General features: G+C 41.7%; 1 protein-coding gene across 2 annotated transcripts in view; it reads right to left on the bottom strand.

Annotated features, from left to right (window-relative positions):
• Window positions 1–5,189: 5,189 nt before the first annotated feature.
• Window positions 5,190–25,993, bottom strand: part of tmod2 (tropomodulin 2) — a 139,170-nt gene continuing 118,366 nt past the window's right edge. For both annotated transcript variants that reach the window (XM_072470634.1, XM_072470632.1), the window contains 7 exons: window positions 20,364–20,486; window positions 18,718–18,795; window positions 14,211–14,341; window positions 12,867–12,974; window positions 10,762–10,905; window positions 9,945–10,089; window positions 5,190–6,941 (listed from right to left, as the gene is read on the bottom strand). In XM_072470634.1, coding sequence (XP_072326735.1) covers window positions 6,907–6,941; window positions 9,945–10,089; window positions 10,762–10,905; window positions 12,867–12,974; window positions 14,211–14,341; window positions 18,718–18,795; window positions 20,364–20,486 — 764 coding nt within the window. In that variant the 3' untranslated portion in view covers window positions 5,190–6,906. The remainder of the gene's footprint in view (window positions 6,942–9,944; window positions 10,090–10,761; window positions 10,906–12,866; window positions 12,975–14,210; window positions 14,342–18,717; window positions 18,796–20,363; window positions 20,487–25,993) is intronic.

Consider the following 25,993-nt stretch of genomic DNA (forward strand, 5'->3'; position numbering starts at 1 on the left):
TATACATTAAATGATGTATATTCAGAATATACAGCCATATTCCTGCAACTTCTAAATATACATACCCTACTTCAGTATGGAAAAAATGTTTGGATAAAAGTAAGGAATCTTAATGTTCACAATTCCAAAAATCAACTCCATTTCTTTAACTTCGAATTGCTTTTTAAAAAAAAGGTTGCATTGACCAATAATCGCCTGTCTTTCTCACCCAAATTAACATAGTTGATATTTAGGAATTATTCATGAGCGCATGCAGACTCGTGACAGTTCAGTGTTCATCAAATTATTCAGATTGCGGTGTACTTGCAGAGACCCCATCACTTATCCTCATACAAAAGATAACTTTCTGGTTTAGAAGCAATCCAAAGACATTTGTGATCTAAAGCATTGTACAGGTAACAAGAATGGGATAGCTTCTGAATAAGTACTTTCCCCAAATTTTCCTTCCTCCCCTCAGCCTCATTCACCCAAGGCACAGACATGGAACAGGTCACGTTTCCCCGTGGCAGCACTCTTTGCCTCCGAGTCACAAGATTCCACTCTAGGACTTGAACACAAAAATGAAGCCTAATGCTCCAGTGCAGTACTGAGGGAATGCTGAACTGTCAGAGGTACCGTCTTTTGAGTGAGATGGTAAACTGAAGCCCCATCTGCCCTCTCGGGTGGACATAAAAGCAATCCTTGGTGTTCTGTCCAATATATAACCAGAATAAGTATCAGAATAAACAGCTTTTCTGGTCATTATTACATTGCTGTTTGCAGAAGCTGGCTGCGTATAAATTGGCAGCAGTATTTTTGTGGTTAGCGCTGCTACCTCACAGCACCAGGGAACGGAGATCGATTCCGACCTTGGTTGACTGTGTGGAGTTTGCACGTTCTCCCGTGTCAGCATGGGTTTCCTCCAGGTACTCGTTTCCTCCCACAGCCCAAAGATCTGCAGGCTAGGTGGGTTTATGGGGGAGGGTGGGGAAAGGAGCAGGTGGGGTTATGGGGGGTAGGGTGGGGAAGGGAGCCTAGGTGGGTGCTATTTCAGAGGGCCAGGGCAGACTCAATGGACCAATGGCCTCCTTCGAGAGATTCTAAGGATTCTATCGATAACTGAAGTGCAGACATTGTTGTAAAAGTACTTCATTGGCTGTAAAATGGTTTGAGATGGCTGACAGCCCCAAGAAGTGCTGTATAAATGCAAATCCTGCTTTCAAGTCTTTATACAAGACAGAAGTTCACTACTGCCCCATCCAAGTGACCAACCTTTGAGCATGAATCCGGTCAGTAATTGCCAGCAACATCCATAACTATAGAGGTAGCTGCAGCAAGCCTAATCCTATGTGTATGTGTTCAATCTTGCCCTCCCAAAATACCTCAGCACGGAGATAAACAAAGGTGCCAAATGTCACCCTGGCCTAGCCTAGCAAGCCCAACACTAGATGCAACCTGGGATTCTCTGTATTATGCAATGGAACAATGCATGTATTTACTCACTCAAACCTTGGGACCAATATATCTGGAGCTTGAAGCCTTTTTCATAGAATCCATTCAGTACAGAAGGCGGTCATTTGGTCCTTTGAGTCTGCACTGATCCTCAAGCACCCTGCCTAGGCCCATTCCCTCATCCTACTGATCCCCACCTAACTTTTACACCTTTGCACACTAAGGGGCAATTTTAAGCATGGCCAATCCACCTAACCTGGAAGTCTTTCGGTTTCATGCTCAATTTGATGTGCAACATAAGATTTTAAACATAATTGGACTGGCCAGTGCTAATCAAAATGCATACTTACTAGGAACTTAATCTTCAAGATTTTTTTTAAAAACTGGTGCAATTAATTCATTGTCGTCCAGAATTGCAGAACAAGCTGCAAGACTTTGAAAATCCAGGCAAGGATTCAAAACAAACATGAATATGGAATTTTAAAAATGAAAGCCCCATGATATGAACTGCCCAGGGTAAAATTAATTTTGTTTATACTTGAAATTCCAAGTAGGGAGGCATGAAAGTAATTATTTCATTTTAACTTGCAATTTTCATCTTCCTTCTTGAAGAAAACAGCAATCGCAAATCACATAATTAGATTCAGAAACAGAACCTAAAATTAGATTCATATTTAGCAATGACTGTACCAAGGCTGTTCAAAACTTTTGTTAATGTTTTGAGTCTGTATAACTCTTCTTCAGGGTTAAAGAGAAGGATAAATGTGCTGGATTACATACTGTACAACAGGGTGTAGCAGCTGGAGCAGTGTAGACGGTCAGTGATAGGTGCGAGTAGGAGAGATTGCAAAGATGTGTAGGGCACAAGACAGGGGAAGCATTGATGGCAGTGCGAAGGATTATAGAAGGTGCTGATAGTGCCATAAAGGTAAGATAGCAGAATGTGTTAATGGGAGAACAAGGGTCAGTTCTCAGTAAAAGCAAAACTAAAGAACAAGTGACCCAGTTTGGAGGCACCAAAAATGTATTGGATAAAATAAAAAGAGGTCAAGATGGAGGAGAAAGGTCACAGTCTCAAGTTGTTGAACTCAACACCGACTCCAGAGGGCTGCTTCATGCTTAATCGGAAGATGAGGTGGTAATGTTCCAGTGAGGTCCAGCTCAAACAGCCAGATCTGCTGAGTTTATAGATTTCCAACATCTGCAGTATTTTCCATGTTCAAAACTTTTACTTAAAATATGTAGGCATCTCGATTATTTTTATACAATGACAGTGAATCGGGACGGGTTATGCCTCGAATTAGTCAATTAAACGTTCTTTAAAGTATATTTTAATTCACAAGCCTAGTGTCTCAGTTTTTCCATTAGGCCTAAGATATATGCAATTATATATGACCTTTAAAGTGAGAAAATGTCACAGGAATATAACAAGACAAAACAAAAACATGACACCGTGCCAGATGAGATATTAGGACAATTGACCAAACGATTGGTCAAAGAGGTAGGGTTTAAGCAATGAGAAGGGAGGCGGTACCGAGGCCATTCCAGAGCTTAGGGTCTGGGTAGCTGAATGCGCATGCACCAATGGTGTGGTGATCATGCAAGGGGACAAAATTGGAGATTACAGAGATAAGGAGGAGGGTGAGGCCATGGAGGGATTTGAAAACAAGGATGAAAATTTTATATCCAATTTAAACTACCAAAACTTGTACTCTACTTGGCTACAGATTTAAATAATGGCTGATGAAGGGATTGTTTCAAGTAGCCATTTCACAGAAGAGGTAAGTTTCTTGAGATTAATACACGTCTAAGAGAGAGATCTAGTCTAATCCTATTTCGGTTTGAAACTGACTGAACAAATAATGGCAAAATCATTCAAAAACAATTTTCATGAACGAGAGATGAAATCAGTCCTGAATACTAAATATTACATTTCAAACAAAAGTTAATGAATGATGCAATGCAAATACTTAAACACACAATTTTAGTCAAAGGTGGGGTTTTCAGGTGTGTAGAATCCCTACAGTGCAGGTCATTTGGCCCATCAAGTCTGCACCGACCCTCCAAAAGAACATTCTATGCTGGCCTATTGCCCTGCCCTAACCCCATAACCCCACGTTTTGAACATGGCCAATCCTCCTAACCTGCACATCTTTCGACTGAATTGCAAGTACCAAAGTTTGGCTCTCTTTTTCTCACATTTGATTAAATATTTATTTAATTAGACCCAAAGGTTTTTTGTATTTGTCATTTCTCTTTAAGCTCAATTCCCTTGAAAAGGAGCTCCAATTTACTGTCTCACCATACAAGAATGTTCATAAAATGACTGCAAGGCTGTTCCATGGAGACAAACAACTGCAGCGGGATGTTTATCAGCTCAGTGAAAGGCTCTTATGGCTGCTTGAAACATATTGGTGTTCCAGTGCAAAGCACAGTTCTTTACGGAGTATTGCAAACTGACACATTCTAAGGTCCAAAACTATGTGCTGCGGGATGCACCAAGCTTGAGGCTGCTGGCAGAAAAGTTGAATTCTATTGCACTTTTCTGTAATTTTTCAAGTTGATATGTTTTGCCCCCAGGTTGTATGTCTGACATGGAATGTATATTGAAAATATCAAAAGAATTACAATTGCATAGAGGGCCCCAAGAGACAAACACACTATGATGACAGGTCAAATTTTATCGTACTTTCTGTCCTTTAAGTTGAAATGTTTTGTAATGTACTTTTACAAATTGTATGAATCATACAAGATAGGAGAAACACATGAATAGCTGCTAACCAGAAAGACTTGCATGCATTACAGCAAGAAACATCAGAACTTGCATATCGGCCTGCCCTTTCAGGATGCGTATTGTCTTCCTTGCAGCAGTTTGCCTACAAGATAAAACAGTGAACGATAGATGGGAGAGAATTAAATCTGCAAAGCAAATCTCAAGCAGAAAGACTTTGTTCAGAAGCAAATCAACTGCAGCACGTGGTTCATCAGCTCGATGAATGATGCTCTTTGGTCTGCCCAAAACCTCCTGGCCTTCCAGTGCAAAGAACTGCATGTACAATTGGTGCTTACCTCCATGTTGACCAAATCTTACACCAATGATACCTCTGCATTAACATTGCATTTTAGCACAAAGCCCAACTTTTTGAAAATTGAAGCTTCGTAGATATAATAATTGGCTTCCTATTTGGGGGGGGGGGGAGAGAGAGAGAGGGAGAGAGGGAGTGCCCCATTGTATTTCACACCGGGACAGCTTTTAATTCCATCTTTTAAGTGAGTCTGAATGTAGCTGTTTAAGCATGCGATTTGCATTTCTTGGATATGTAAAAGCACTCGGAGAATTAGCTCCAGGTAAAGCTTAGGCATCACCCACACAGAAACCTGTGTGGTCTGTTGCAACATGAAGTAACAGCATTCACTCTTGTATGATAATACTTTTAGCAGGGCAGTTGTAACAGAATTACATAGAGTGGTATTTAACCGCCACATTGCCCATCTCAGCACTATGGGGTGCTGACAGTGACATGCATGCACAAGCAAAGTCCATCTGTCAGTACAGCAGACATCTCCAGTTTGGTACAATAAAAATGCAACTTTTAGATCAGCTGCAATTTTAGTGTCACTAATGGGATATATATTGGAAAAAAGATATGCACAAATTCTTACATCAAATTATCAACGGCAATAATATATCAGCAGTGTATTCAAATTTCCCAAGAAATTACCAGTTTAAGCACAAACATAGGAGAAGAATGGGAACATAAGTATTAAACACTTTTATTAACCCACAGGTTTAATTGTAGAATGCTGTACATTTTTAACATAAACTTCCCTCATTCAACAGATTAATTCTTACACAGACTTTATGTAATAGATTGGTAACCAATTATCATTTAATACTACACAAAACAACCCAACATCTTTTGTGAGACGTGTTTGGACCGGTTCAGTTATAACGGTAGGCTATACAAATACTTTCAAATAAAACTTGGTTGTTATTACCACAAATTGGATTTTCATTATGAATAAACAAAACCTTTTGTTTAATGGAGACACTTAACCATGAACAGCATTTATAACAATTTCTTTACATGATCCAATGATATTTTTGTTACGTTTGAAAAGCCAATAACTCCATGCAATCTATTAATTGATGGGGCAGACATCATACATGGGTCTACAAACTGACATAGCGTTTCATCATGTTTTCATAATGCAGCTTAACCACACAAACGCACAAGCCTAGGACTTTCTGACAGCATTCACAACAATTTGGTCGTTTAAGCAACTACACAAGATACTGGCATGCGCATGGATTTGTTTCGAATATCCAGTATATTTCCTGCAATATTAGTCATGCTGCCACATAATTTTCTATATAAAAGTGATGTTAGACAAATCCTATAATAAACAACAGATAAAAGCTTCATGATGGGGGACATAAAAGGTTTACATGTTTTTAAACTACTGTTTTATCAGTGTGTGTTGGTATGGATTTCTCAAAACATTAGGACTTGGTGTAAGCAATTTTTTTCAGATTTGTTTTCCCAATAACAGCATGCCATTAAATCCAACATACTTAACTGAAAATGCCAGCAACCTTCACTATTTAATCCGTCAGGAGAACAAAACTACAAAGAATCCAGATTTGCAGATCTTTGGTTAAACAGTTATGACTATTGCCAACTAGCATATTCCCCTTCCAGAACATAATCTACAAGTGTTTTATTACTGTGCTCTAATAGAATTTCCATCGATATGAGTCAATTTGGTAATAAAATGCAGTTGCAGCAAAAGGTGTACAGATGAATTTAAGAATCGCAAGTGGCTTCTTTTTGGCAGAACGTCTGAAGAACTATCCCTGTGTTAAGTCTTGATTTGAACTGTTCTCACCATACAATAAGCATGCAGAAGAGTGACAGTTACTTGCCATGTTCAGTGCTGTACAGCATGGCCAAATCGGCAAAATAAAATCCAAGTCCTAAGACAAATTTCATAGTAGTTTTTTTTAGTCAATACAAAATTATTTTTAAAAAAGGTTAGGTCTTTTTTGTCTTAGTCCTGATACACTGGAACATTAAGTGCAGCACAAAAATGACAACTGCACAACACACTACAATTTACCACGATTTTTATTACAGTATATAAAAGGTTAAAAAATACTTGACGTTGGGCACAGTGCAAATTTCAAGTCAAACATTTTCCTGTCCTGGATACATTTTCAAATTACAACATAGTTTGGTGCTACTCATGAGGTCCCCTGAAAAATTAAAGAGAGAAGTGTGATGTTTATGGATAAGTTACTAAATTAGTTACAGCTAGAACAGTGGAGGGGTTGAATTCCAGTCTTTTCCCTTCTACCCAGACAGCAAATGTGAGAAAGCCTCGAGCTAGGCTTGGCAACGTGCCCAATGCATTGTAGTGGATCTTCCATAGGATGAAATACAGCACCAGGCAGGCACAGACTCCAGATTACCATTAGTACGTATCTCTTTCGACTCGCTTTTTGCGAACTGTATTAAAACAACAGAAAGAGAAACAATAGTTGAATAGCTTAAAATGATATGGTCAACTAGTTTAGAATAAATGGCACAGACACGCAACAACCCTTTTGGAAATCCAAACTTTTCTGTTCAACTCTAAATTCTGGAGCATGCATTCAAAATTCTAACAGGCCATAAATTAGAAGAAAAGCTTTGAAATAAATAAGATAAATGCAAACTCTGAAAATAGCAGTTAGTGCAATGCCGAAATCTGGTGATAATTAGTTCAACAGTTCTAGTTCACCATACTCATCACATTTAATACCATCTGAAACTTCATGGCTGGACAGCTGGCAAGGTGTATGAAGAATTTACCCACATTCCAGACTGAAGAAGGAGCAAGATGACAGCAATTAGCAGAAATAAAACAAATAGCATGTAAATATTGAAACAAATTGACGCATTATTCAGTTTAAACTGTTGCTTTGTGTGTGTTCAGTAGTTAGGTCTGGTTTCAAGGCCAAGGCATAATTTATTTGCCAGCTTTTGTCGATATGGAAGGTTGCAGGAAACATTCAGCACAAGAGAAATCCACAACTTAATAAAACTTAAAATCTGAAAGGAAGATACATAGTTACAGCTATGATATCCTAATCGCAAATCATAGAATCCCTTCAGTGCAGAAGGAGGCCATTTGGCCCATTGAATTTGCGCTGACCCACTGAAAGAGCACTCTTATGTTATTCGTAGTGTCAGTGCTTGCAAACCTCATTAATGTTAATTACTGTGGATGGATAACATCTATTTCAGCCAAAAAAAATGCCACAGGCTTGATCTGGGATAGGGAAATGAAAAAAAATACAAATGCAGACAAAGTAAGGATTTACTCCAAATGAAAAAGGTGGGCATTTGGGTATGTCAAACCAGAATGTGATGCAATAAACAGATACTGTGCTCCTAAATGGAAGTACATTACCTGCAATAAGCAGGAGTAACACTTATCCAATCAAAAAACTTGACGGAGTAGCAGATTTTTGCCAAGGTGCAGGTTGAGGTAGCAATAAATATCTTATCTGCCTGTTGGAATGTTCTTATGTGTATAGCTCAATGCAACACCTGACATATTTACCCAAGATGTAAGGGAGAAAGGGGAGAGAGCTCCTGGTCTGCCATTTCCATTCAACATTTAATTATCCTGCAATAGTCTGTATTACAACAAAGGGAATACTCCTAATGCAACTAAATTTGCCACGAATAATTTCCCAATAGCTTCATAATTCACAAAATTCAATGGTTCAGCCAAAATGTGATTCAAAATGATAATCGAATTTATCAAAACTTTTACTCCTAATCATCAGTGACCCCTGTGTTTGTGCACACAGGAGGAAGACAAAACTAACTTGGCGCTAGAGCTACTGTGCATGCATCCTTGCCATTTCAGGATGCCAAAGCTTGCTAACAATCATGAAGTTTGCTCATGAAAAGCAAAAAAACTTTGGAAATGCTCAACAGGTCAGGCAGCATCTGTGGAGAGAGAAACAAGAGTTGATTTTTCGGTTCTATGAATTGACGAAGGCCGGATCTGCTAAATGATTCCAGCATTTGTAGGATTTTGTTTTCGTCACACATGAAAATGATTACTCAAGCACGTGCTGAAGGATGACTAGAGCCATTGGAATGCTATTCCACCCTTTCAGCATCTTCATGGAGGGCTAGAATTGGTGGGAAAGACTACAGAAGGGAGATAAGTCACTTGGTTGCATGGTGTATCGAAAAATACCTCTCTCTAAATATTGGAAAGACCAAGGAACTGATCATCGACTTCAGGAAGCGTAGCACGGCACATACTCCCGTCTGCATCAATGGCTCCGAAGTGGCCCGTCTGCAACAATGGCTCCGAAGTGGAGATGGTCGATAGCTTTAAGTTCCTGGGGGTCACCATCGCCAACAGTCTGTCCTGGTCCACTCACGTTGGTGCAACAGTCAAGAAAGCCCAACAACGTCTCTACTTCCTACGGAAGCTAAAGAAATTTGGCATGCCTGCATCGACTCTCACAAACGTCTACAGATGTGCGATAGAGAGCATCCTATCTGGCTGCATCACAGCTTGGTATGGCAACTGCTCGGTCCAAGAGCGCAAGAAACTGCAGAGTGTGGCGAACTAAGCCCAACGCATCACACAAGCTTGCCACCCTCACATTGATTCTGTATACACCTCCCGCTGCCTCAGGAAGGCAGACAGCATTATCAGAGACCCCCTCCCACCCAGGCATTGCCTTCTTCCAGACCCTTCCATCAGGCAGAAGGTACTGAAGTCTGAAGACCCGCACATCCAGACATAGGAACATAGGAACAGCTTCTTTCCCACAGCAAAAGACTCAACGACTCCCCCTCGGACTGATCTGTTCCCTGTAAGAACACTATTCACGACAACCTATGCTGCTCTTGCTCATGTATTTGCTTTGTTTGACCTTTTGTTCTCCACATGTAACCAATCACTGTTTGTCGATTTACCATTTGTCAACGTACTCTGTTGATTATTCTTTTTGTCTACTGCGTACATACTGTGTACGTTCCCTTGGCCGCAGATAAATACTTTTCACTGTACTTCGGTACATGTGACAATAAATCAAATCAAATGGGGGAGAGGGAATCATAGAAATTACAATGCAGAAGGAGGCCATTCGGCCCATCAAGTCTGTACCGGCCCTTGTAAAGAGCACCCCACTTAAGCTCTCCACCCTATCCCGTAACCCCACCCAATGGGTTTGGACATGAATGGCAGTTTATCATGTCCAATCCACCTAATCTGCACATTTTTGGACTGTGGGAGAAAACCGGAGCACCCGGAGGAAACCCACGCGGACACGGCGAGAACGTGCAGACTCCGCAAAGACAGTGACCCAAGCCGGAATCGAACCTGGGACCCTGGAGCTGTGAAGAAACTGTGCTAACCACTGTGCTACCATGCTGCCCATTTTCCTTTGGGCATTGCATTATCGGTATAAAGCCAAAAGGAATCGTAAGGCTTACCTAAATCATTATTCTTGGTTATGGCTGCGGCTGCCCTCGCTCGTGGTCCTTGTTGCGTGAACTGATATCCAAACTTCAAGACTGAGGAGTTTGTCTCCAGCATTTGTGCTATTTCCATTTCAACGGTGGCACCTAACTGTTGGCGCTACAAATAGAAGCAGAATCAATGTAACCAATCTAGTGTGAGAAATAGATTGAGTCCCCCTTATTTCAAATTACCAATTTGAGAGTCAAGTAGTTTGAACTAGACATCTTTTCGGGATGGATGCCGAATGTGGTTTGGGAAAATATTAACAATGCAATTCTAGTGCAATAACTGTCTCTAATTATTTTTCAAATTTTACAACAGATTGTGAGTTATTTTTCAGAACTCAACATACACAATCAGTGCAGATATTGCACATTCAGTGCCTTTATATAAATTAACATTCTAGAATATGGCCTTAACCAATAAATAACATTCTACAAGGCGGCCATAACTATTCAAACTACACATGTTTTTAAAGCCATACAAAATGAGTTGACAATATGTAGTCCTCCATATCTTCATATCTTTAAACAAGCTGAATCCAGAACAAGTTATCTTTTGGACGGTTTGGTGCTCAAGACATATGGAAATATACTGTATGTTCAAGGTAGATGCACACATAATTCAGGATAATTCAATTAGGATGCAAGAGGGATAATGTGACATTAAAGTTTATTGACCTGAAGGCTGTACATAATATCTAGAAAAATACCTAATAAACTGTCCTAGCAGTGCGCCAAAATAATGCAAGTAGAGATTTCCGATAATTTCAGGCACAAAACAACTTACCTGATTATCAATCTTGATTTCCATTAAAGTTTCATTCTCTTTCAGTGCATCGATGATTGCCTGTATACCGACACCAGTAATGAAGTTTGATTCAAGATTTAGGCTTCTAAGTGCCTTGTTAATTTGTAGCATATCCGCAAAAGCCTTCAAGACAAAAACATAGTTTGAATGCAAACAGGTAATGTCTCCAAAAATCAAGCATTTAAAAAGCACCCACTAATAATATGATGCGGCACTGAAACAAATCAAAATTCTTTTAAACAGGGGTTGATATTGACATTCTAATGGTCATAATGGATGAAAGCACTTCTGTTGAGAGTTGGGCTTTAAAGAAGATCTGAAACACAGAGGGAAGAGGTGAAGAACGGTGGTTTAGATGGAAAATCTCATAGCCTGGGGCTAAGATGGCTGAATGCACAGTTGTCAATGGTTGGATGAAGGATATTTTGGGATGGGCAAAAAGTCTACTGTTGGAGGGACACAGTTCTTGGTGGTTTGTACCATCTTGGATAACGACAGAGATTGGGACCAGTGAAGCCATGAACACAAGGGCTGAGAGTTTTACATGAAACTTTGGGGGAATAGGAATCAAAGTCAGTCAGCACAAGGCTGATGGGTTAGTGGGACATGGCATGGTTTAAGATAGGGCAAGCAGAATTTTGTCTGGGACAAAGTTTAAGAAGTCGAGAATGAAAGGTTGGCCAACATGGTGTTAAAAATTCAAGAATGGAGATGACAGCAACATAGAATCCCGACAGAAGGAGGCCATTCGGCCCACTGAGTTTGCACCGACCCTCTGAAAGAGCATCCTAACTTAGGGCTCACTCCCCCGTCCTATCCCCGTGATCCCATAACCTAATCTTTGGATACTTATGGGCAATTTAGAATGGCCAATGCACCTAACCTGCACATCTTTGGACTGTGGGAGAAAAACAGAGCACCTGGTAGAAACCTATGCAGTCCCGGGGCGAAGGTGCAAACTCCGCACAGACAGTGACCGAAGTCGGAATCAAACCTGGGTCCCTGGCGCTGTGAGGCAGCAATGCTAACCACTGTGTCACCGTGCCACCCCTTGGGCTGAACTGCGACAGGGATGGAGAGTGGTGAGGCTAGAAATGGAAGTGTGAAAACTTCGTGATGGAGAGGGTATGGGTTTGGAAACTCTGCCCAGGCTCAAAACTGACATGGATGCCTTCAAATTCCTTCAATACGGCATGGTGACACAGTGGTTAGCACTGCTGCCTCACAGAGCCAGGGCCCAGGGTGCGATTCCGGTCTTGGCCATCACCGTGGAGTTTGCACGTTCTCCCCATGTCTGCATGGGTTTCCTCCGGGTGCTCCTGTTTTCTTCCACAGTCCAAAGATGTGCAGGTTAGGTGTGATTACAGGGATAGGGCAAGGGAATGGGCCTAAGTAGGGTACTGTTTCAGAGGATCTGTGCTGACTGGATGGGCTGAATGGCCTCCTTCTGCACTATTGGGGTTCTATGGATTCTAACCTATGGAAATTTCAGGCTGGAGTTTGACACCCACAAACCAATGTTTATGTTGTAAAATGCATTTTCTAGAGCCGAGGCACAGACCTGTAGCCCCAGATAAAATAGGGTCAATGAGTCTGGAGCTAGGACTACTGAAAGGGGATTAAAAAATGAATGGGCCCACAGATGCTACAGCATCTGAACAAAATTAAAAACAAGCTTTGTTGACAAGTTAATGTTAAATTCTTCCCGTGGCTGCGTGGGTGTCACCCCCACAAACCAAAAAGATGTGCAGGCGAGGTGAATTGGCCACACTAAATTGCCCCTTAATTGGAAAAAATAAATTTATACTAAAAAAGAAACTTAAATGTTAAAGCAACTTTCATGGGCCCACCCACCAAACGGTGTTTGGGTTTAATGATCATTTAACCTCAATCAACACTTCATGGACTGAGGGAAGATAGTTACTTTGACCAGCATGCAAATTTTCAAAGGAGCCCATCATCTCACGAGGGAAAATCATGAGACACTTTTGATATTTTTCTCTCAACCATAATTCCAAGTTAATTCACTGGGGAACTAAAAAACACATTTCAGGAAAACAGAACCAAAGCAAATTTAAACTTACAAAAGCAATGGGGTCATTGCTCCGAGACGCTGCCAAACTAAACTTCTTCAGGTGAGTATTTTTTTTCAAGGCTTCGGCAAAGTCTTTTAACGTTGGAATTGGAATATTCTAAAGACAGATTCAAGATAAAAACTGATGAATGCACATTGGAGCTCCAGCGCACCCCTTCATGTTCCTGACAACTCCAAAGCAGTCACTAGCTATCCATGAGCGCCATTGGCTGTTCTGCATTTCGTCAAACAACTTCTTGCTTGAGGCTAGAGACCCCTTTGTGAGTACCTGCGGGTATCAGCTCGTCTTACCAATGCACTGCATCACAGGGTGGCAATCAGCTCTCACAAATTAATTTGCCATTTATTAACACATTTTCTATCTTTTCCCCTGCTCCCTTTATGCAAGGTTCTGTAATATAGGACATGCCTGACACTAGGAGGTGCAAGAGAGAAGACAGTAAATCCAATTTTACTCTTGCGAAATGCAAAAGTAGAAGTGACCCAAATGCCTCAATTTGCTCCATTCCAAATTACCAATAAAATACCTTTATTGGCAAAGGCCAAATAATTCTGACCTGATCGCATTGCCGAAAAACTAGCCTTTGAAGCAAGTTTTCCCACTTAAGTAATAGCGGTAAGGCCAATGGTGACAAGTGGACAGAATTCTAAAGGAGTGGAGTTAAAATGATAAATTAAAACAATGGGTTGGTACGGTGGCTAGCACTGCTGCTTCACAGCGCCGAGGACCCGGGTTCGATCCAGACCCCGGATCACTGTCCATGTGGAGTTTGCACGTTCTCCCTGTGTCCGCATGGGTTTCACCCCCACAACACAAAAAGATGTGCAGGGTAGGTGAACTAGCCACGCTAAATTGCCCCTTAATTGGAAAAAAATAAACTGGGTACTCTAAATATATATTTTTTTAAAACACAAACATAAATTAAAACAATGACCAGAACAGAAAGTGCAATAGAAACAACAATAGAGGCAAGGCACTTGTTCAAATCAGAATTTAAGTATTAATATTAGGAGCAGTTCATCACCATACATCAAGCTGTTGGTATCTATGTAGTATTACTGCAGTGATGAGGAATTTTTATCACAGATCTTGCACTGGTCCTCCACAAGTGGCAGAATTCCATGCAGTTGGTTATGCCAAGTACTTTGTTGCACTAAGCACTTAGATTCTTTAAAATTATGCAAATATATTATGGTAACAACATTTTAATCAATCACACAAATGAAATGTACCACTGTGCTAATCCTGTTGCTGGTTACAGAAGGAACTTAGTTTGTTCAAGGTGCAACAAAATAGCATTTAAAATCAAACACCAGTACTCAACTATCCTACCTTTATATTGTTAAGATTAACCTCTACAAGCCCAGGATCATTGGCTTTTATTCGCTGTAAACTTTCTTCCACGTTTGTTGGGTTGGGAGGTTCATCAAAAACTGGTTTGACCTTCTCACCTTTGACAACATCTGGAAATCACCATTTGCAACAATTAGCACACCTTTCACTGACAAATATCCTGAACATTCAAAAACATTAAGAGGGATCTGTCAAGAGGCTTAATTGTAAATGTAGGCAATAATAAACCTTCTCTAATAGTAACAATGAGGGAAGATGATGGCATAGCGGTAATGTCACTGAACTTGTAATCCAGAAATTTCAACCCAGGCCCCGGGGCCATGGGTTCAAATGCCACTATGGCAGCTGTGAAATTTTAAGTTCAGTTAATAAAAATAACATCTGGAACATATTGGCCGGGATTCTCCCCTACCCGGTGGGGCGAGGGGACCCGGCGGGATGGAGTGGCGGGAACCACTCCGGCATCGGGCTGCCCCAAAGATGCGAATTTCTCAACGCCAGCCAGGGCCGAAATGACTTCGCCAGCCGGCAAAAGTTCGCGCATGGGCGGGAGCATCAGTGGCTGCTGACGTCATCCCCGTGCATGTGCGCGGGGGGGGTTGGTCTCTTCCGCGTTGGCCATGCTGAAGGCTGTGGCCGAGGCGGAGGGAAAAGAGTGCCCCCACGGCCCAGGCCCGCCCGCAGATCGGTGGGCCCCGATCGCTGCCCAGGCCACCGTGGGGGCACCCCTGGGGCCAGAGCGCCCCACGCCCCCCCCCCCCCCCCCCCCAGGACCCTGGAGCCCGCCACGCCAATAAGAGAGGTGGTTTGATTCTCACCAGCAGGACTGGCATTCCAGCAGCGGGACTTTGGCCCATCGCGAGCTGGAGAATCGCCGCGGGGGGAGGGGGCTCGCCGACCGGCACAGCGTGATTCCCGCCCCCACCGAATATCCGGTGCCGGAGTGGTGCGGGGGGGGGGGGGGGGGGGGGGGGGGGGCGTAGAATCCCGCCCATTGTCTCGGTAATGTATTTATCATGAATACCCTTTTTGTTTGTTTAAAAAAAAAATTCTGATTCACTAATGTTGTTTGGGGAAGGAAATCTGCCACCCGCCTACATTAGGGGCTAGTTTAGCACAGTGGGCTAAACAGCTGGCTTGTAATGCAGAACAAAGCCAGCAGCACGAGTTCAATTCCCGTACCGGCCTCCCTGAACAGGCGCCGGAATGTGGCGATTAGGGACTTTTCACAGTAACTTCATTGAAGCCGACTTGTGACAATAAGCGATTATAATTATTATGTGACTCCAGGTTGACTCTTAACTGACATCTGAGATGGCCACTCAATTCAAGAGCAATTAGGGATGGGCAACAAATGCTGGCCTTGCCAGCGACACTCACATCCTATGAAAGAATAAAATAAAATTGATAATTCAAGCGGTCACAACTAATTGATGAAACAATCTTTGTGCTGAAGCAGATATTCTGCTTTCAGAAGTCAATATCATAATTCGCCTGATACCCATGTATGATTGCAACGTGTACTATCTTGGTTTACTGAAGAAGTCTGCATGAATGTTTAACACCAAAGTTAACAGGGGTCCATAGTTTGAAAACAAACATATTTGCTAGCAAACAAATCTACACGTAATAAGAATGATAACTGACCAACCTATTCTAACTGCACACTGCTAAAATAGAAACAGAAGAGACAGAAAATAGGAGGAGACCATTCAGTCCTTCGAGCCTACTCTGCCATTCATTATGATCATGGTTGATGATCAAGTTCAATATCCTGATACCGCATTCCCCCCATATCCCTTTCGCCCCAAGAGCTAGATCTAATTTCTTCTTGAAATTACACAACGTTTTGGCCTCAACTACTTTGTGGTAGCGAATTCTACAAATTCATCACTCCGAGTGAAGAAATTTCTCCTCACCTCAGTCCTAAAACCTGGTTAAAGTCCAACAGGTTTGTTTCAAATACAAGCTTTCGGATCACTGCTCCTTCCTCAGGTGAATGAAGAGGTATGTTCCAGAAACATATATATATATATATATATATATATAGATAAAGACAAAGATGCAAGACAATGCTTTGAATGCGAGCATTTGCAAGTAATTAAGTCTTTACAGATCCAGAGATAGGGGTAACCCCAGGTTAAAGAGGTGTGAATTGTCTCGAGCCAGGACACAGTCATGGGTGTATAGGGAGTACAGTAGAGGACTGAGCACACATCCTTGTGGGGCTCTGGTGTTGAGGACTATTGTGGAGGATGTGCTGTTGCCTATCCTGACAGATTGCGATCTGTTGGTGAGGAAGTCGAGGATCCAGCTGCACAGGAAGGGGTCAAGTCCAAGATTGTGGAGTTTGGTTATTAGTCTGGTTGGGATAATGGTGTTGAAGGCAGAACTGTAGTCTATGAACAGGCTCTGGGTGCTCGCCCAGGGGCTCCGTCGGGGCCCATCGTTTTCTGCGGATTCACTTTCAAGAAGGCAGCTCTTAACTCTGAGGTTGTAATAGTGGGTATGGGTGTGTCCAGGGCTGTTGGGGCAGGTGGCACTGATACATTGGCTGACTGCTCAAAGCAGGCATAGAACTTCTTCAGATCATTGGGTAGGGATGCTCCAGCCCAAATATTCCGCCTGGCCTTGCTTTATAGCCTGTGATCATGTGTAGGCTCTGCCTGAGGAAGGAGCTGTGCTCCGAAAGCGAATGTTTGAAACAAACCTGTTGGACTTTAACCTGGTGTTGTAAAACTTCTTTCTGTGCTCACCCCAGTCCAACGTCAGCATCTCCACATCAGTCCTAAAACGTTTACCCTTTATCCGCAAAATATGATCCCTAGTTCTGGACTCTCCCAAGAATGGGAGCATTCTTTCTGAATCTACTCTGTCTAATCCTGTTAGAATTTTGTAACTTTCAATGAGATCCCCTCTCACTCTTCTAAACTCCAATGGATATAATCCGAACCGATTTAGTCTCTCCCCATATGACAATCTCGCCAACCCAGGAATCAGCCTGGTAAACCTTCGCTGCACTCCCTCCATAGCAAGAACACCCTTCCCACAGATAAGGACACCAAAACTGCACACAATACTATAGGTATGGCTTCACCAATGCCCAATACAACTGCAGTAAAACATCTCTATTCCTCAAATCCTCTCGCTATGAAAGCCAACATACCATTTGCCTTCTTTACTGCCTGCTGTACCTGCGCGCTTACTTTCAGAGACTGATGGAAGCAGACCAAGGCAGGCCAGCAGCACGGTTCAATTCCCGTAACAGCCTCCCCGAACAGGCGCCGGAATGTGGCGACTAGGGGCTTTTCACAGTAACTTCATTGAAGCCTACTTGTGACAATAAGCGATTTTCATTTTCATGAGGACACCAAGGTCTTGCTGAGTATCCACCTCTCTCAATTTACACTCATTCAAATAATAATCTGCCTTCTTATTCTTGCTACCGAAGCGGATAACCTCACATTTATAGCATGAGTTTAGTTCAATTTATTATCCAGAGGGGATATGATGGTGGTGGGGGAAGAGGAAGACAACACAGCTACTCAGCACTATTACCAGGATTTCAGTAAAACTTAAATGATGGACCAGTGACATTTTGAATATCGGTGTCCAAAACATCTAGAACCGAGTATGAAAATGAAATGAAATGAAAATCGCTTGTCACAAGTAGGCTTAAAATGAAGTTACTGTGAAAAGCCCCTAGTCACCACATTCCAGCGCCTGTTCGGGGAGTATATCTTCAAACACAAGGTTGCGCTTGCAGAGAGCATTTTGAGCTGTGCATCACCCAGGTGAAGTTATGGTAGTTACAGGTCTGTTACTAGTGGTGGAAAAATCTGAAATGACTATAGAATGCTGTACAGGTATACATTGGTTTCCATGTCTTCTCTACAGTGCACAGGTGCCAACACTAAATAACCCCAATAATCAGCAAACTTGATAACATGGTGTTTATCTGCTACATGAAATATTACAGCCTATATTTTGAATCTTTAGATACACTGAAAGTTTTAGATTTTTTTAAAATCCCATTGAGAAAAACATGCTTTAAACTTGGCATCAACCAACCTGACTTTTATCTGCTACTACTACTGGCTTGCATGCATCTCTGAAACAATGCTCATTTTTTACAAAAGGAGATTTTAACACATTTTACCTAGCTGAACAAATTAATTATTTTGCCCCATATTTGTCTCCTTTGTTCAAGTCTACATTTAAACTACAGATATTCTACCCAGGCTAATCAAAACCATCATTCACTTTACTCCCAACCATTTCACAATGTTGACAGCTGTACACCAATCTGAGAAACCTGAGAATTTCAGAAAAAAAAGATGCACAGATAATTTGAATAAAATTTAAAAATGTCAAAACTGCCAAATGATTGTCAATTTCTAACGCAGAAGCAATAGCAAAACAATCAAAGTGCAACATTCATCAAATGAAACAATGGTTAAAAATAGTTAATTATTTTTTAACTTACTGTTCAAACCTTTGCTTCCACCGCCAACAGAATCAAAGTAATGTGTGTTGCTCACCAAAGTGTGCAACCCCAGAATGGCTGAAATTAGGAAGCAGTAAATAAATTAAATCTTACAAATAAATCAGCTAACCTCTTGGTCAAACATATCAGTTTTGGTTTAGCTGTTATCCTAGCTGCAAAATGAAGAAATGGATACAAGGGGCATGTTCAAACATGGATTATTTAATTCAGTTACTGCTAGTGAGTTTCCCTTAAATGAGAGACAAATATCTCTCATTAATTGATATTTGTTTATCTAAGGTTTTACTCATTTCCTGTAGTGCAACAAACATGAATTTTTCTAGAAATATGTCACTAAACAAAAGCACAGCTGCTAAATTAGCAAAAGTTTCCTGGATAGGAAACTGTTGGAATTCAGTATTTGCAAGCAACGTGTTACTAGCACTAAGTCTCTGAAGTGCTAGAAGCAAACATGAAGAAATATTACCACGGAGTATCGTTTTGGTATCAAGTTTCAAGTCAGCTGTTTTGGAGGAAGATAAACTACTTGAAGCATATACACTCATATCCCAACTCTGCTTGAAAAAAGGTAGCTAGAATTATTGCAAAGTTTTTGTTTAAGGGTATATTACCCCATTTACTGGATTTATTTGCTTTGCTCGCTCCCACTTGAACAACACAACTCTCGTTTCAAAAGGAGAGCAGGCACACTCCTCCCAGACCACACGTGCAGCTAGGCAGCCAGGTGTATTTCTTGCTTTCCTCCTCTTTCCCCCCAACCCTGCCCCACTGAAGACACCCATCCGAAAGGAACGAACAAACTTTAGAGGGTCAAAGTTATATCCTATAATTCTGGGGTATGGAGCATTGGTCCGAACATATATATTTATTTCCACAGTGACAGAGGTCCCCTGCAAAACTACATGAAGTGCAAAGATTGTTTTTGCTTTCAGTAAATAGCATGCTCAACACTGTTTGGCAACCAACTTTGTGGGCATTCAATGACAATTTTGTGGAAGCAGTGAATTATGCACAGTGGTTAGCATTGCACTTTCTCCCCATGGCTGCGCGAGTTTCCTCCGGGTACTCTGGTTTCCTCCCACAGTCCAAAGATGTGCAGGTTAGGTGGATAGGCCATGATATATACCACCTTAGTGTCCAAAGGTTAGGTGAGGTTATGGGCTTGGATGGGGTGCTCTTTTGGAAGGCCCTTGCACACTCGATGGGCTGAATGGCTTCCTGCACTGTAGGGATTCTATTCTATATAATGACCCATATAAATACACAGAAGATGAACATGTTGCGAATCAAAACATATCCAGTAGCAGAGTTACACCACAGGCAGAAGTCTTCACCAATCCATAAATCGTGGTCAAAGTTCCCAGTAATTAAATTCTACAGGTGCAATTGTTACAGCATCTGCCCTTTCAAAATCATCTGTCTACTCTGAATTTTGCCCAAACCATAGTAGATTGTTTGCTCATTTTTCAGTTATTCTTCAATTAAAATTAAACCCATGAGTATGAGTAAACAAAATCCACTAACTTGTAAAGGTTTTGCACAATTTCCTCCCCATCTTAACTCTACATGAATCAGAAATGAGTCTAAACAGATATCAAGAAAATATTTTGTTCACAGTAGTTTACCTGCGAGGTCACAGAGTTCTGTATCTGTAGCACTCGTCAAGGCTTCTTCCAGTTCTGGATCCAGGGTGACTTTCTCTTCCACATGCTGCTCCATAGGCTTCTGCTTGGGTATCCATGACTTTCCTGTAACAGATCATTTCAAAATTATGTCCCAAGGTTTTTCAATCTATTTTCTCAGACCAGCGCTTAGTTGATATTTGTTAAAGGGATTTAACAAAACCTCACTAGCTACAACTGAAAAAAGTTCTCAAGTCAATTAGAGATTCTACACCTGGCCCTAAATATAGCCAAGTAGAAAGTAACTATGGAGCTGTTTCTATATAAGCAAAATTAATAGATATTATTCATGTTAAGAGAGCTGGGATTGAGCCAACAGTGCAATACATCACTTGCTTCCCAAACAGAAATTTGAGGTTTGCATCATAGCATGGCTTGTGATTCAAAACACCTGCTTGTTTCAGCTAGTTGGCTTGGTCAGAGTCAGGCTGTTAAATGGAGGCATTTTGTAGTTCAGATTATTTCCTGTTAAGTGGCAGCCATTAAAAAGAACAAAAATATGCAACTGGCTGCTGGGAAATTAGTAACAAGACTAACCACTATTAAATAGCACAGTTGATGGAAGCAAAATATCCCAAGGCAATTCATATGAATACATATTAAAGTTTAACACAACTACTTAAGGAGATATTATGACAGATGAGGAAAAGATTGGTCAAAGAGGTGAGGTTTAAGGAGTGAACTCTGGATCTTAGGACCTAGGCTGCTGAAGGCACAATTGTCAATGTAGGAATATAGGAACAGGAATAGCCAGTTAGCACCTCAAGCCTCCTCTGCATTTACCAACACCATTGCTAGCCTGCATAAACACCATACACCTGCAAAACCCTTCATACATTTGATTAGAAAAAAATCTATAAATCTCCAATTTAAAATTAATTGATCAAGTATCAACTGCAGCATGCATAAGAGTACCAAACGCCTAACTTGGTGTGTACAAATCTCCCCAATTTAACTCCGGAAAGTTCTGACTTTTTTTTTTAGACACTGCTCCCTGGTCATATATTCAAATCAGCAGAAGCAGTTTTGCTGTATATATTCACCAGAATGTCCTCGAATGTTTGAACAAATCACACCTCAACTTTCAAATTTTCAGGGACTGCAACCATAGTTTCAAAATCACTCCTCCTAATTTAACACAGTTATTCTAGGAGCTATTCTGGTATCATACGAACCTCGAAGGTAGTGATCTCAGGATTACTACCAGTGTCACGTTCTAGTCAGAGTAGAACTGACAGGATATATTGGATGAATATGTGGCTGAAGGGATGGCGTCAGGGGGAGAGTTTCAGATTCCTGGGGCATTGGGACCAGTTCTGGGGGAGATGGGACCTATACAAACTGGACAGGTTACACCTGGGCAGGACTGGAACTGATGTCCTATTTGCTAGAGCGGTTGGGGAGTGTTTAAACTAATGTGGCAGGGGGATGGGAAACGATGCAGGAAGTCAGGGGGAAAGTGTAAGGCAGAGATGCCATAGTCAAAAATCAAAAAGGGCAACAGTACAAGGTATAGCGACTGAGGGGAGCTCAGTGAATAGGCCCAGTAATACTAAAAGGAATAAAACGGGAAGTAAAAACATGAATGGTAAGCGACGCGGCAGGTTGTTACATGAAGAAATGGGTTCAACGACAAGGAAAATTAGGAGAAAAGTTAAGAGGAAATATAACTTAGGAGAGGTTACTGATCGAGGTGTTAAGATTGAGAACAGAGGTAAAAAAGCCAACATAAGTGTACTTTGCCTGAATGCTCGTAGTATTCGGAAGAAGGTAAATGAATTGATGGCGCAAATCATCGTGAATGACTATGATTTAGTGGCCATTACTGAAACATGGTTAAAGGATGGTCACGACTGGGAGTTAAATATCCACGGGTATCAAACTATTCGGAAGGACAGAGTGGATGGTAAGGGAGGTGGTGTAGCTCTGTTATTTAAGGATGACATCCGGGCAACAGTAAGGGATGACATCGGTGCTATGGAGGATAAGGTTGAATCCATTTGGGTGGAAATCAGGTATAGTAAGGCGAAAAAGTCACTGATAGGAGTAGTCTATAGGCCACCAAATAGTAACATTATGGTGGGGCAGGCAATAAACAAAGAAATAACGGATGCATGTAGAAATGGTACAGCAATTATCATGGGGGAATTTTAATCTACATGTCGATTGGTTTAACCAGGTCGGTCAAGCAGCCTTGAGGAGGAGTTTATAGAATGTATCCACGATAGTTTCCTAAAACAGTATGTAATGGAACCTACGAGGGAACAAGTGGTCCTAGATCTGGTGTGTGTAATGAGACAGGATTGATTCAGGATCGCATAGTTAGGGATCCTCTCGGAAAGAGCGATCACAATATGGTAGAATTTAAAATACAGATGGAGGGTGAGAAGGTAAAATCAAACACTAGTGTTTTGTGCTTAAACAAAGGAGATTACAATGGGATGAGAGAAGAACTAGCTACGGTAGACTGGGAGCAAAGACTTTATGGTGAAACAGTTGAGGAACAGTGCAGAACCTTCCAAACGATTTTTCACAGTATTCAGCAAAGGTTTATACCAACAAAAAGGACAGTAGAAAGAGGGAAAATCGACCGTGGATATCTAAGGAAATAAGGGAGAGTATCAAATTGAAGGAAAAAGCATACAAAGTGGCAAAGTTTAGTGGGAGACTAGAGGACTGGGAAATCTTTAGGGGGCAACAGAAAGCTACTAAAAAAGCTATAAAGAAGAGTAAGATAGATTATGAGAGTAAACTTGCTCAGAATATAAAAATAGAGTAAAAGTTTCTTCAAATATATAAAACAAAAAAGAGAGGCTAAGGTAAATATTGGTCCTTTAGAGGATGAGAAGGGAGATTTAATAATGGGAGATGAGGAAATGGTTGAGGAACTGAACAGGTTTTTTGGGTCGGTCTTCACAGTGGAAGACACAAATAACATGCCAGTGACTGATGGAAATGAGGCTATGACTGCTGAGGACCTTGAAATGATTGTTATCACTAAGGAAGTAGTGATGGGTAAGCTAATGCGGCTAAAGGTAGACAGGTCTCCTGGCCCTGATGGAATGCATCCCAGAGTGCTAAAAGAGATGGCTAGGGAAATTGCAAATGCACTCGTGATAATTTACCAAAATTCACTAGATTCTGGGGTGGTCCCGGCGGATTGGAAATTAGCAAACGTGACACCACTGTTTAAAAAAGGAGGTAGGCAGGAAGCAGGTAAATATAGGCCAGTGAGCTTAACTGCGGTAGTAGGGAAGATGCTGAAATCTATCAAGGAAGAAATAGCGAGGCATCTGGATGGAAATTGTCCCATTGGGCAGATGCAGCATGGGTTCATAAAGGGCAGGTCGTGCCTAACTAATTTAGTGGAATTTTATGAGGGCATTACCAGTGCGGTAGATAACGTGGAGCCAATGGATGTGGTATATCTTGATTTCCAGAAAGCTTTTGACAAGGTGCCACACAAAAGATTGCTGCATAAGATAAAGATGCATGGCATTAAGGGGAAAGTAGTAGCATGGATAGAGGATTGGTTAATTAACAGAAAGCAAAGAGTGGGGATTATTGGGTGTTTCTCTGGTTGGCAATCAGTAGCTAGTGGTGTCCCTCAGTGTTCAATGTTGGGCCCATAATAGTTCACAATTTACAAAGATGATTTGGAGTTGGGGACCAAGTGCAATGTGTCCAAGTTTGCAGACGACACTAAGATGAGTGGTAATGCAAAAAGTGCAGTGGATACCGGAAGTCTGCAGAGGGATTTGGGTAGGTTAAGTGAATGGGCTAGGGTCTGGCAGATGGAATACAATGTTGACAAATGTGAGGTTATCCATTTTTGGTAGGAATAATAGCAAAAGGGATTATTCTTTAAATGATAAAATATTAAAACATGCTGCTGTGCAGAGAGACCTGGGTGTGCTAGTGCATGAGTAGCAAAAAGTTGGTTTACAGGTGCAACAGGTGATTAAGAAGGAAATGAAATGTTGTCCTTCATTGCTCGAGGGATGGAGTTTAAGACTAGGGAGGTTATGCTGCAATTGTATAAGGTGTTAGTGAGGCCACACCTGGAGTATTGTGTTCAGTTTTGGTCTCCTTACCTGAGAAAGGACAAACTGGCGCTGGAGAGTGTGCAGAGGAGATTCACTCGGTTAATACCAGAGCTGAAGGGGTTGGATTACGAGGAGAGGTTGAGTAGACTGGGACTGTACTCGTTGGAATTTAGAAAGATGCGGGGGTGGGGGTCTTATAGAAACGTATAAAATTATGAAGGGAATAGATAGGATAGATGCGGGTAGGTTGTTTCCACTGGCGAGTGTAAGCAGAACTAGGGGGCATAGCCTCAAAATAAGGGGAAGTAGATTTAGGACTGATTTTAGGAGGAATTTCTTCATCCAAAGGGTTGTGAATCTATGGAATTCCGTGCCCAGTGAAGCAGTTGAGGCTCCTTCATTAAATGTTTTTAAGATAAAGATAGATAGTTTTTTGAAGAATAAAGGGACTAAGGGTTATGGTGTTCGGGCCGGAAAGTGGAGCTGAGTCCAAAAAAGATCAGCCATGATCTCATTGAATGGAGGAGCTGGCTCAAGGGGCCAGATGGCCTACTCCTTCTCCTAGTCCTTATGTTCATTCCCTCCAAAGCCCCAATATAGCCCCAAAAGCACTGAGTGCTGAATTTGGTGCATTTGAGTGCGATAGTGAGAGTTTGGTGACCGAGGGAGTATAAGGCTTCATTTTTATCTAAAGTTTAGTCTTTCTTTTATTTAGTTAATTAACTTAAAAGTTGCTGTTTGGTTTAGAAGAAGGTGAATTTTCAATCAGCTTTAAACAGGCTTCTACTTCTAGGCACTTGCAGCTGGAGCTTGTTAATTAGTTAATTGGATTAGGCCAGTTTTTCAGAGGCTAGATTCACAGTATAAAAGTGATCCCCTACAGTGCAGACTTTGTTTGCACTGAGTGCTGAATTTGGTGCTTTTTGAGTGCGATAGTGAGAGTTTGGTGACCGAGGGAGTGCTGAATTTGGTGCTTTTTGAGTGCGATAGTGAGAGTTTGGTGACCGAGGGAGTGCTGAATTTGGTGCTTTTTGAGTGCGATAGTGAGAGTTTGGTGACCGAGGGAGTTAGTTGAGGAGGGAGTAAGGTGCTCCTTTCATTTTGTTTCCGACATTTCCGCAAAGAGTGCGAAGAGAGCCAGGAGTTTACAGGAAGTGTAGCTGACTGGGAGCAGAGTCGAAGGGCGGAGATCTAGTTAGTCCACACAGCAGCAATATTCTTTAAGGTAAGAGGGGATGGAGGCTAGTTACATGCTCCTCCTGTAGGATGTGGGTGGTGAGGGATACCACCGGTGTCCCCACTGACTATACCTGCAGGAAGTGCACCCAACTTCAGCTCCTCAAAGACCGTGTTAGGGAACTGGAGCTGAAGCTGAAGCTGGATGAACTTCGGATCATCCGGGAGGCAGAGGGGGTGATTGAGAAGAGTTACAGGGAGGTAACCACACCCAAGGTACAGGACAAGAATAGCTGGGTTACAGTCAGGGGGAAAAAAACAAACAGGCAGACAGTGCAGGGATCCCTCGTG

Source organism: Scyliorhinus torazame, chromosome 12 (genome assembly GCF_047496885.1).
Source record: "Scyliorhinus torazame isolate Kashiwa2021f chromosome 12, sScyTor2.1, whole genome shotgun sequence".
NCBI classification, from domain to species: Eukaryota; Metazoa; Chordata; class Chondrichthyes; order Carcharhiniformes; family Scyliorhinidae; genus Scyliorhinus; species Scyliorhinus torazame.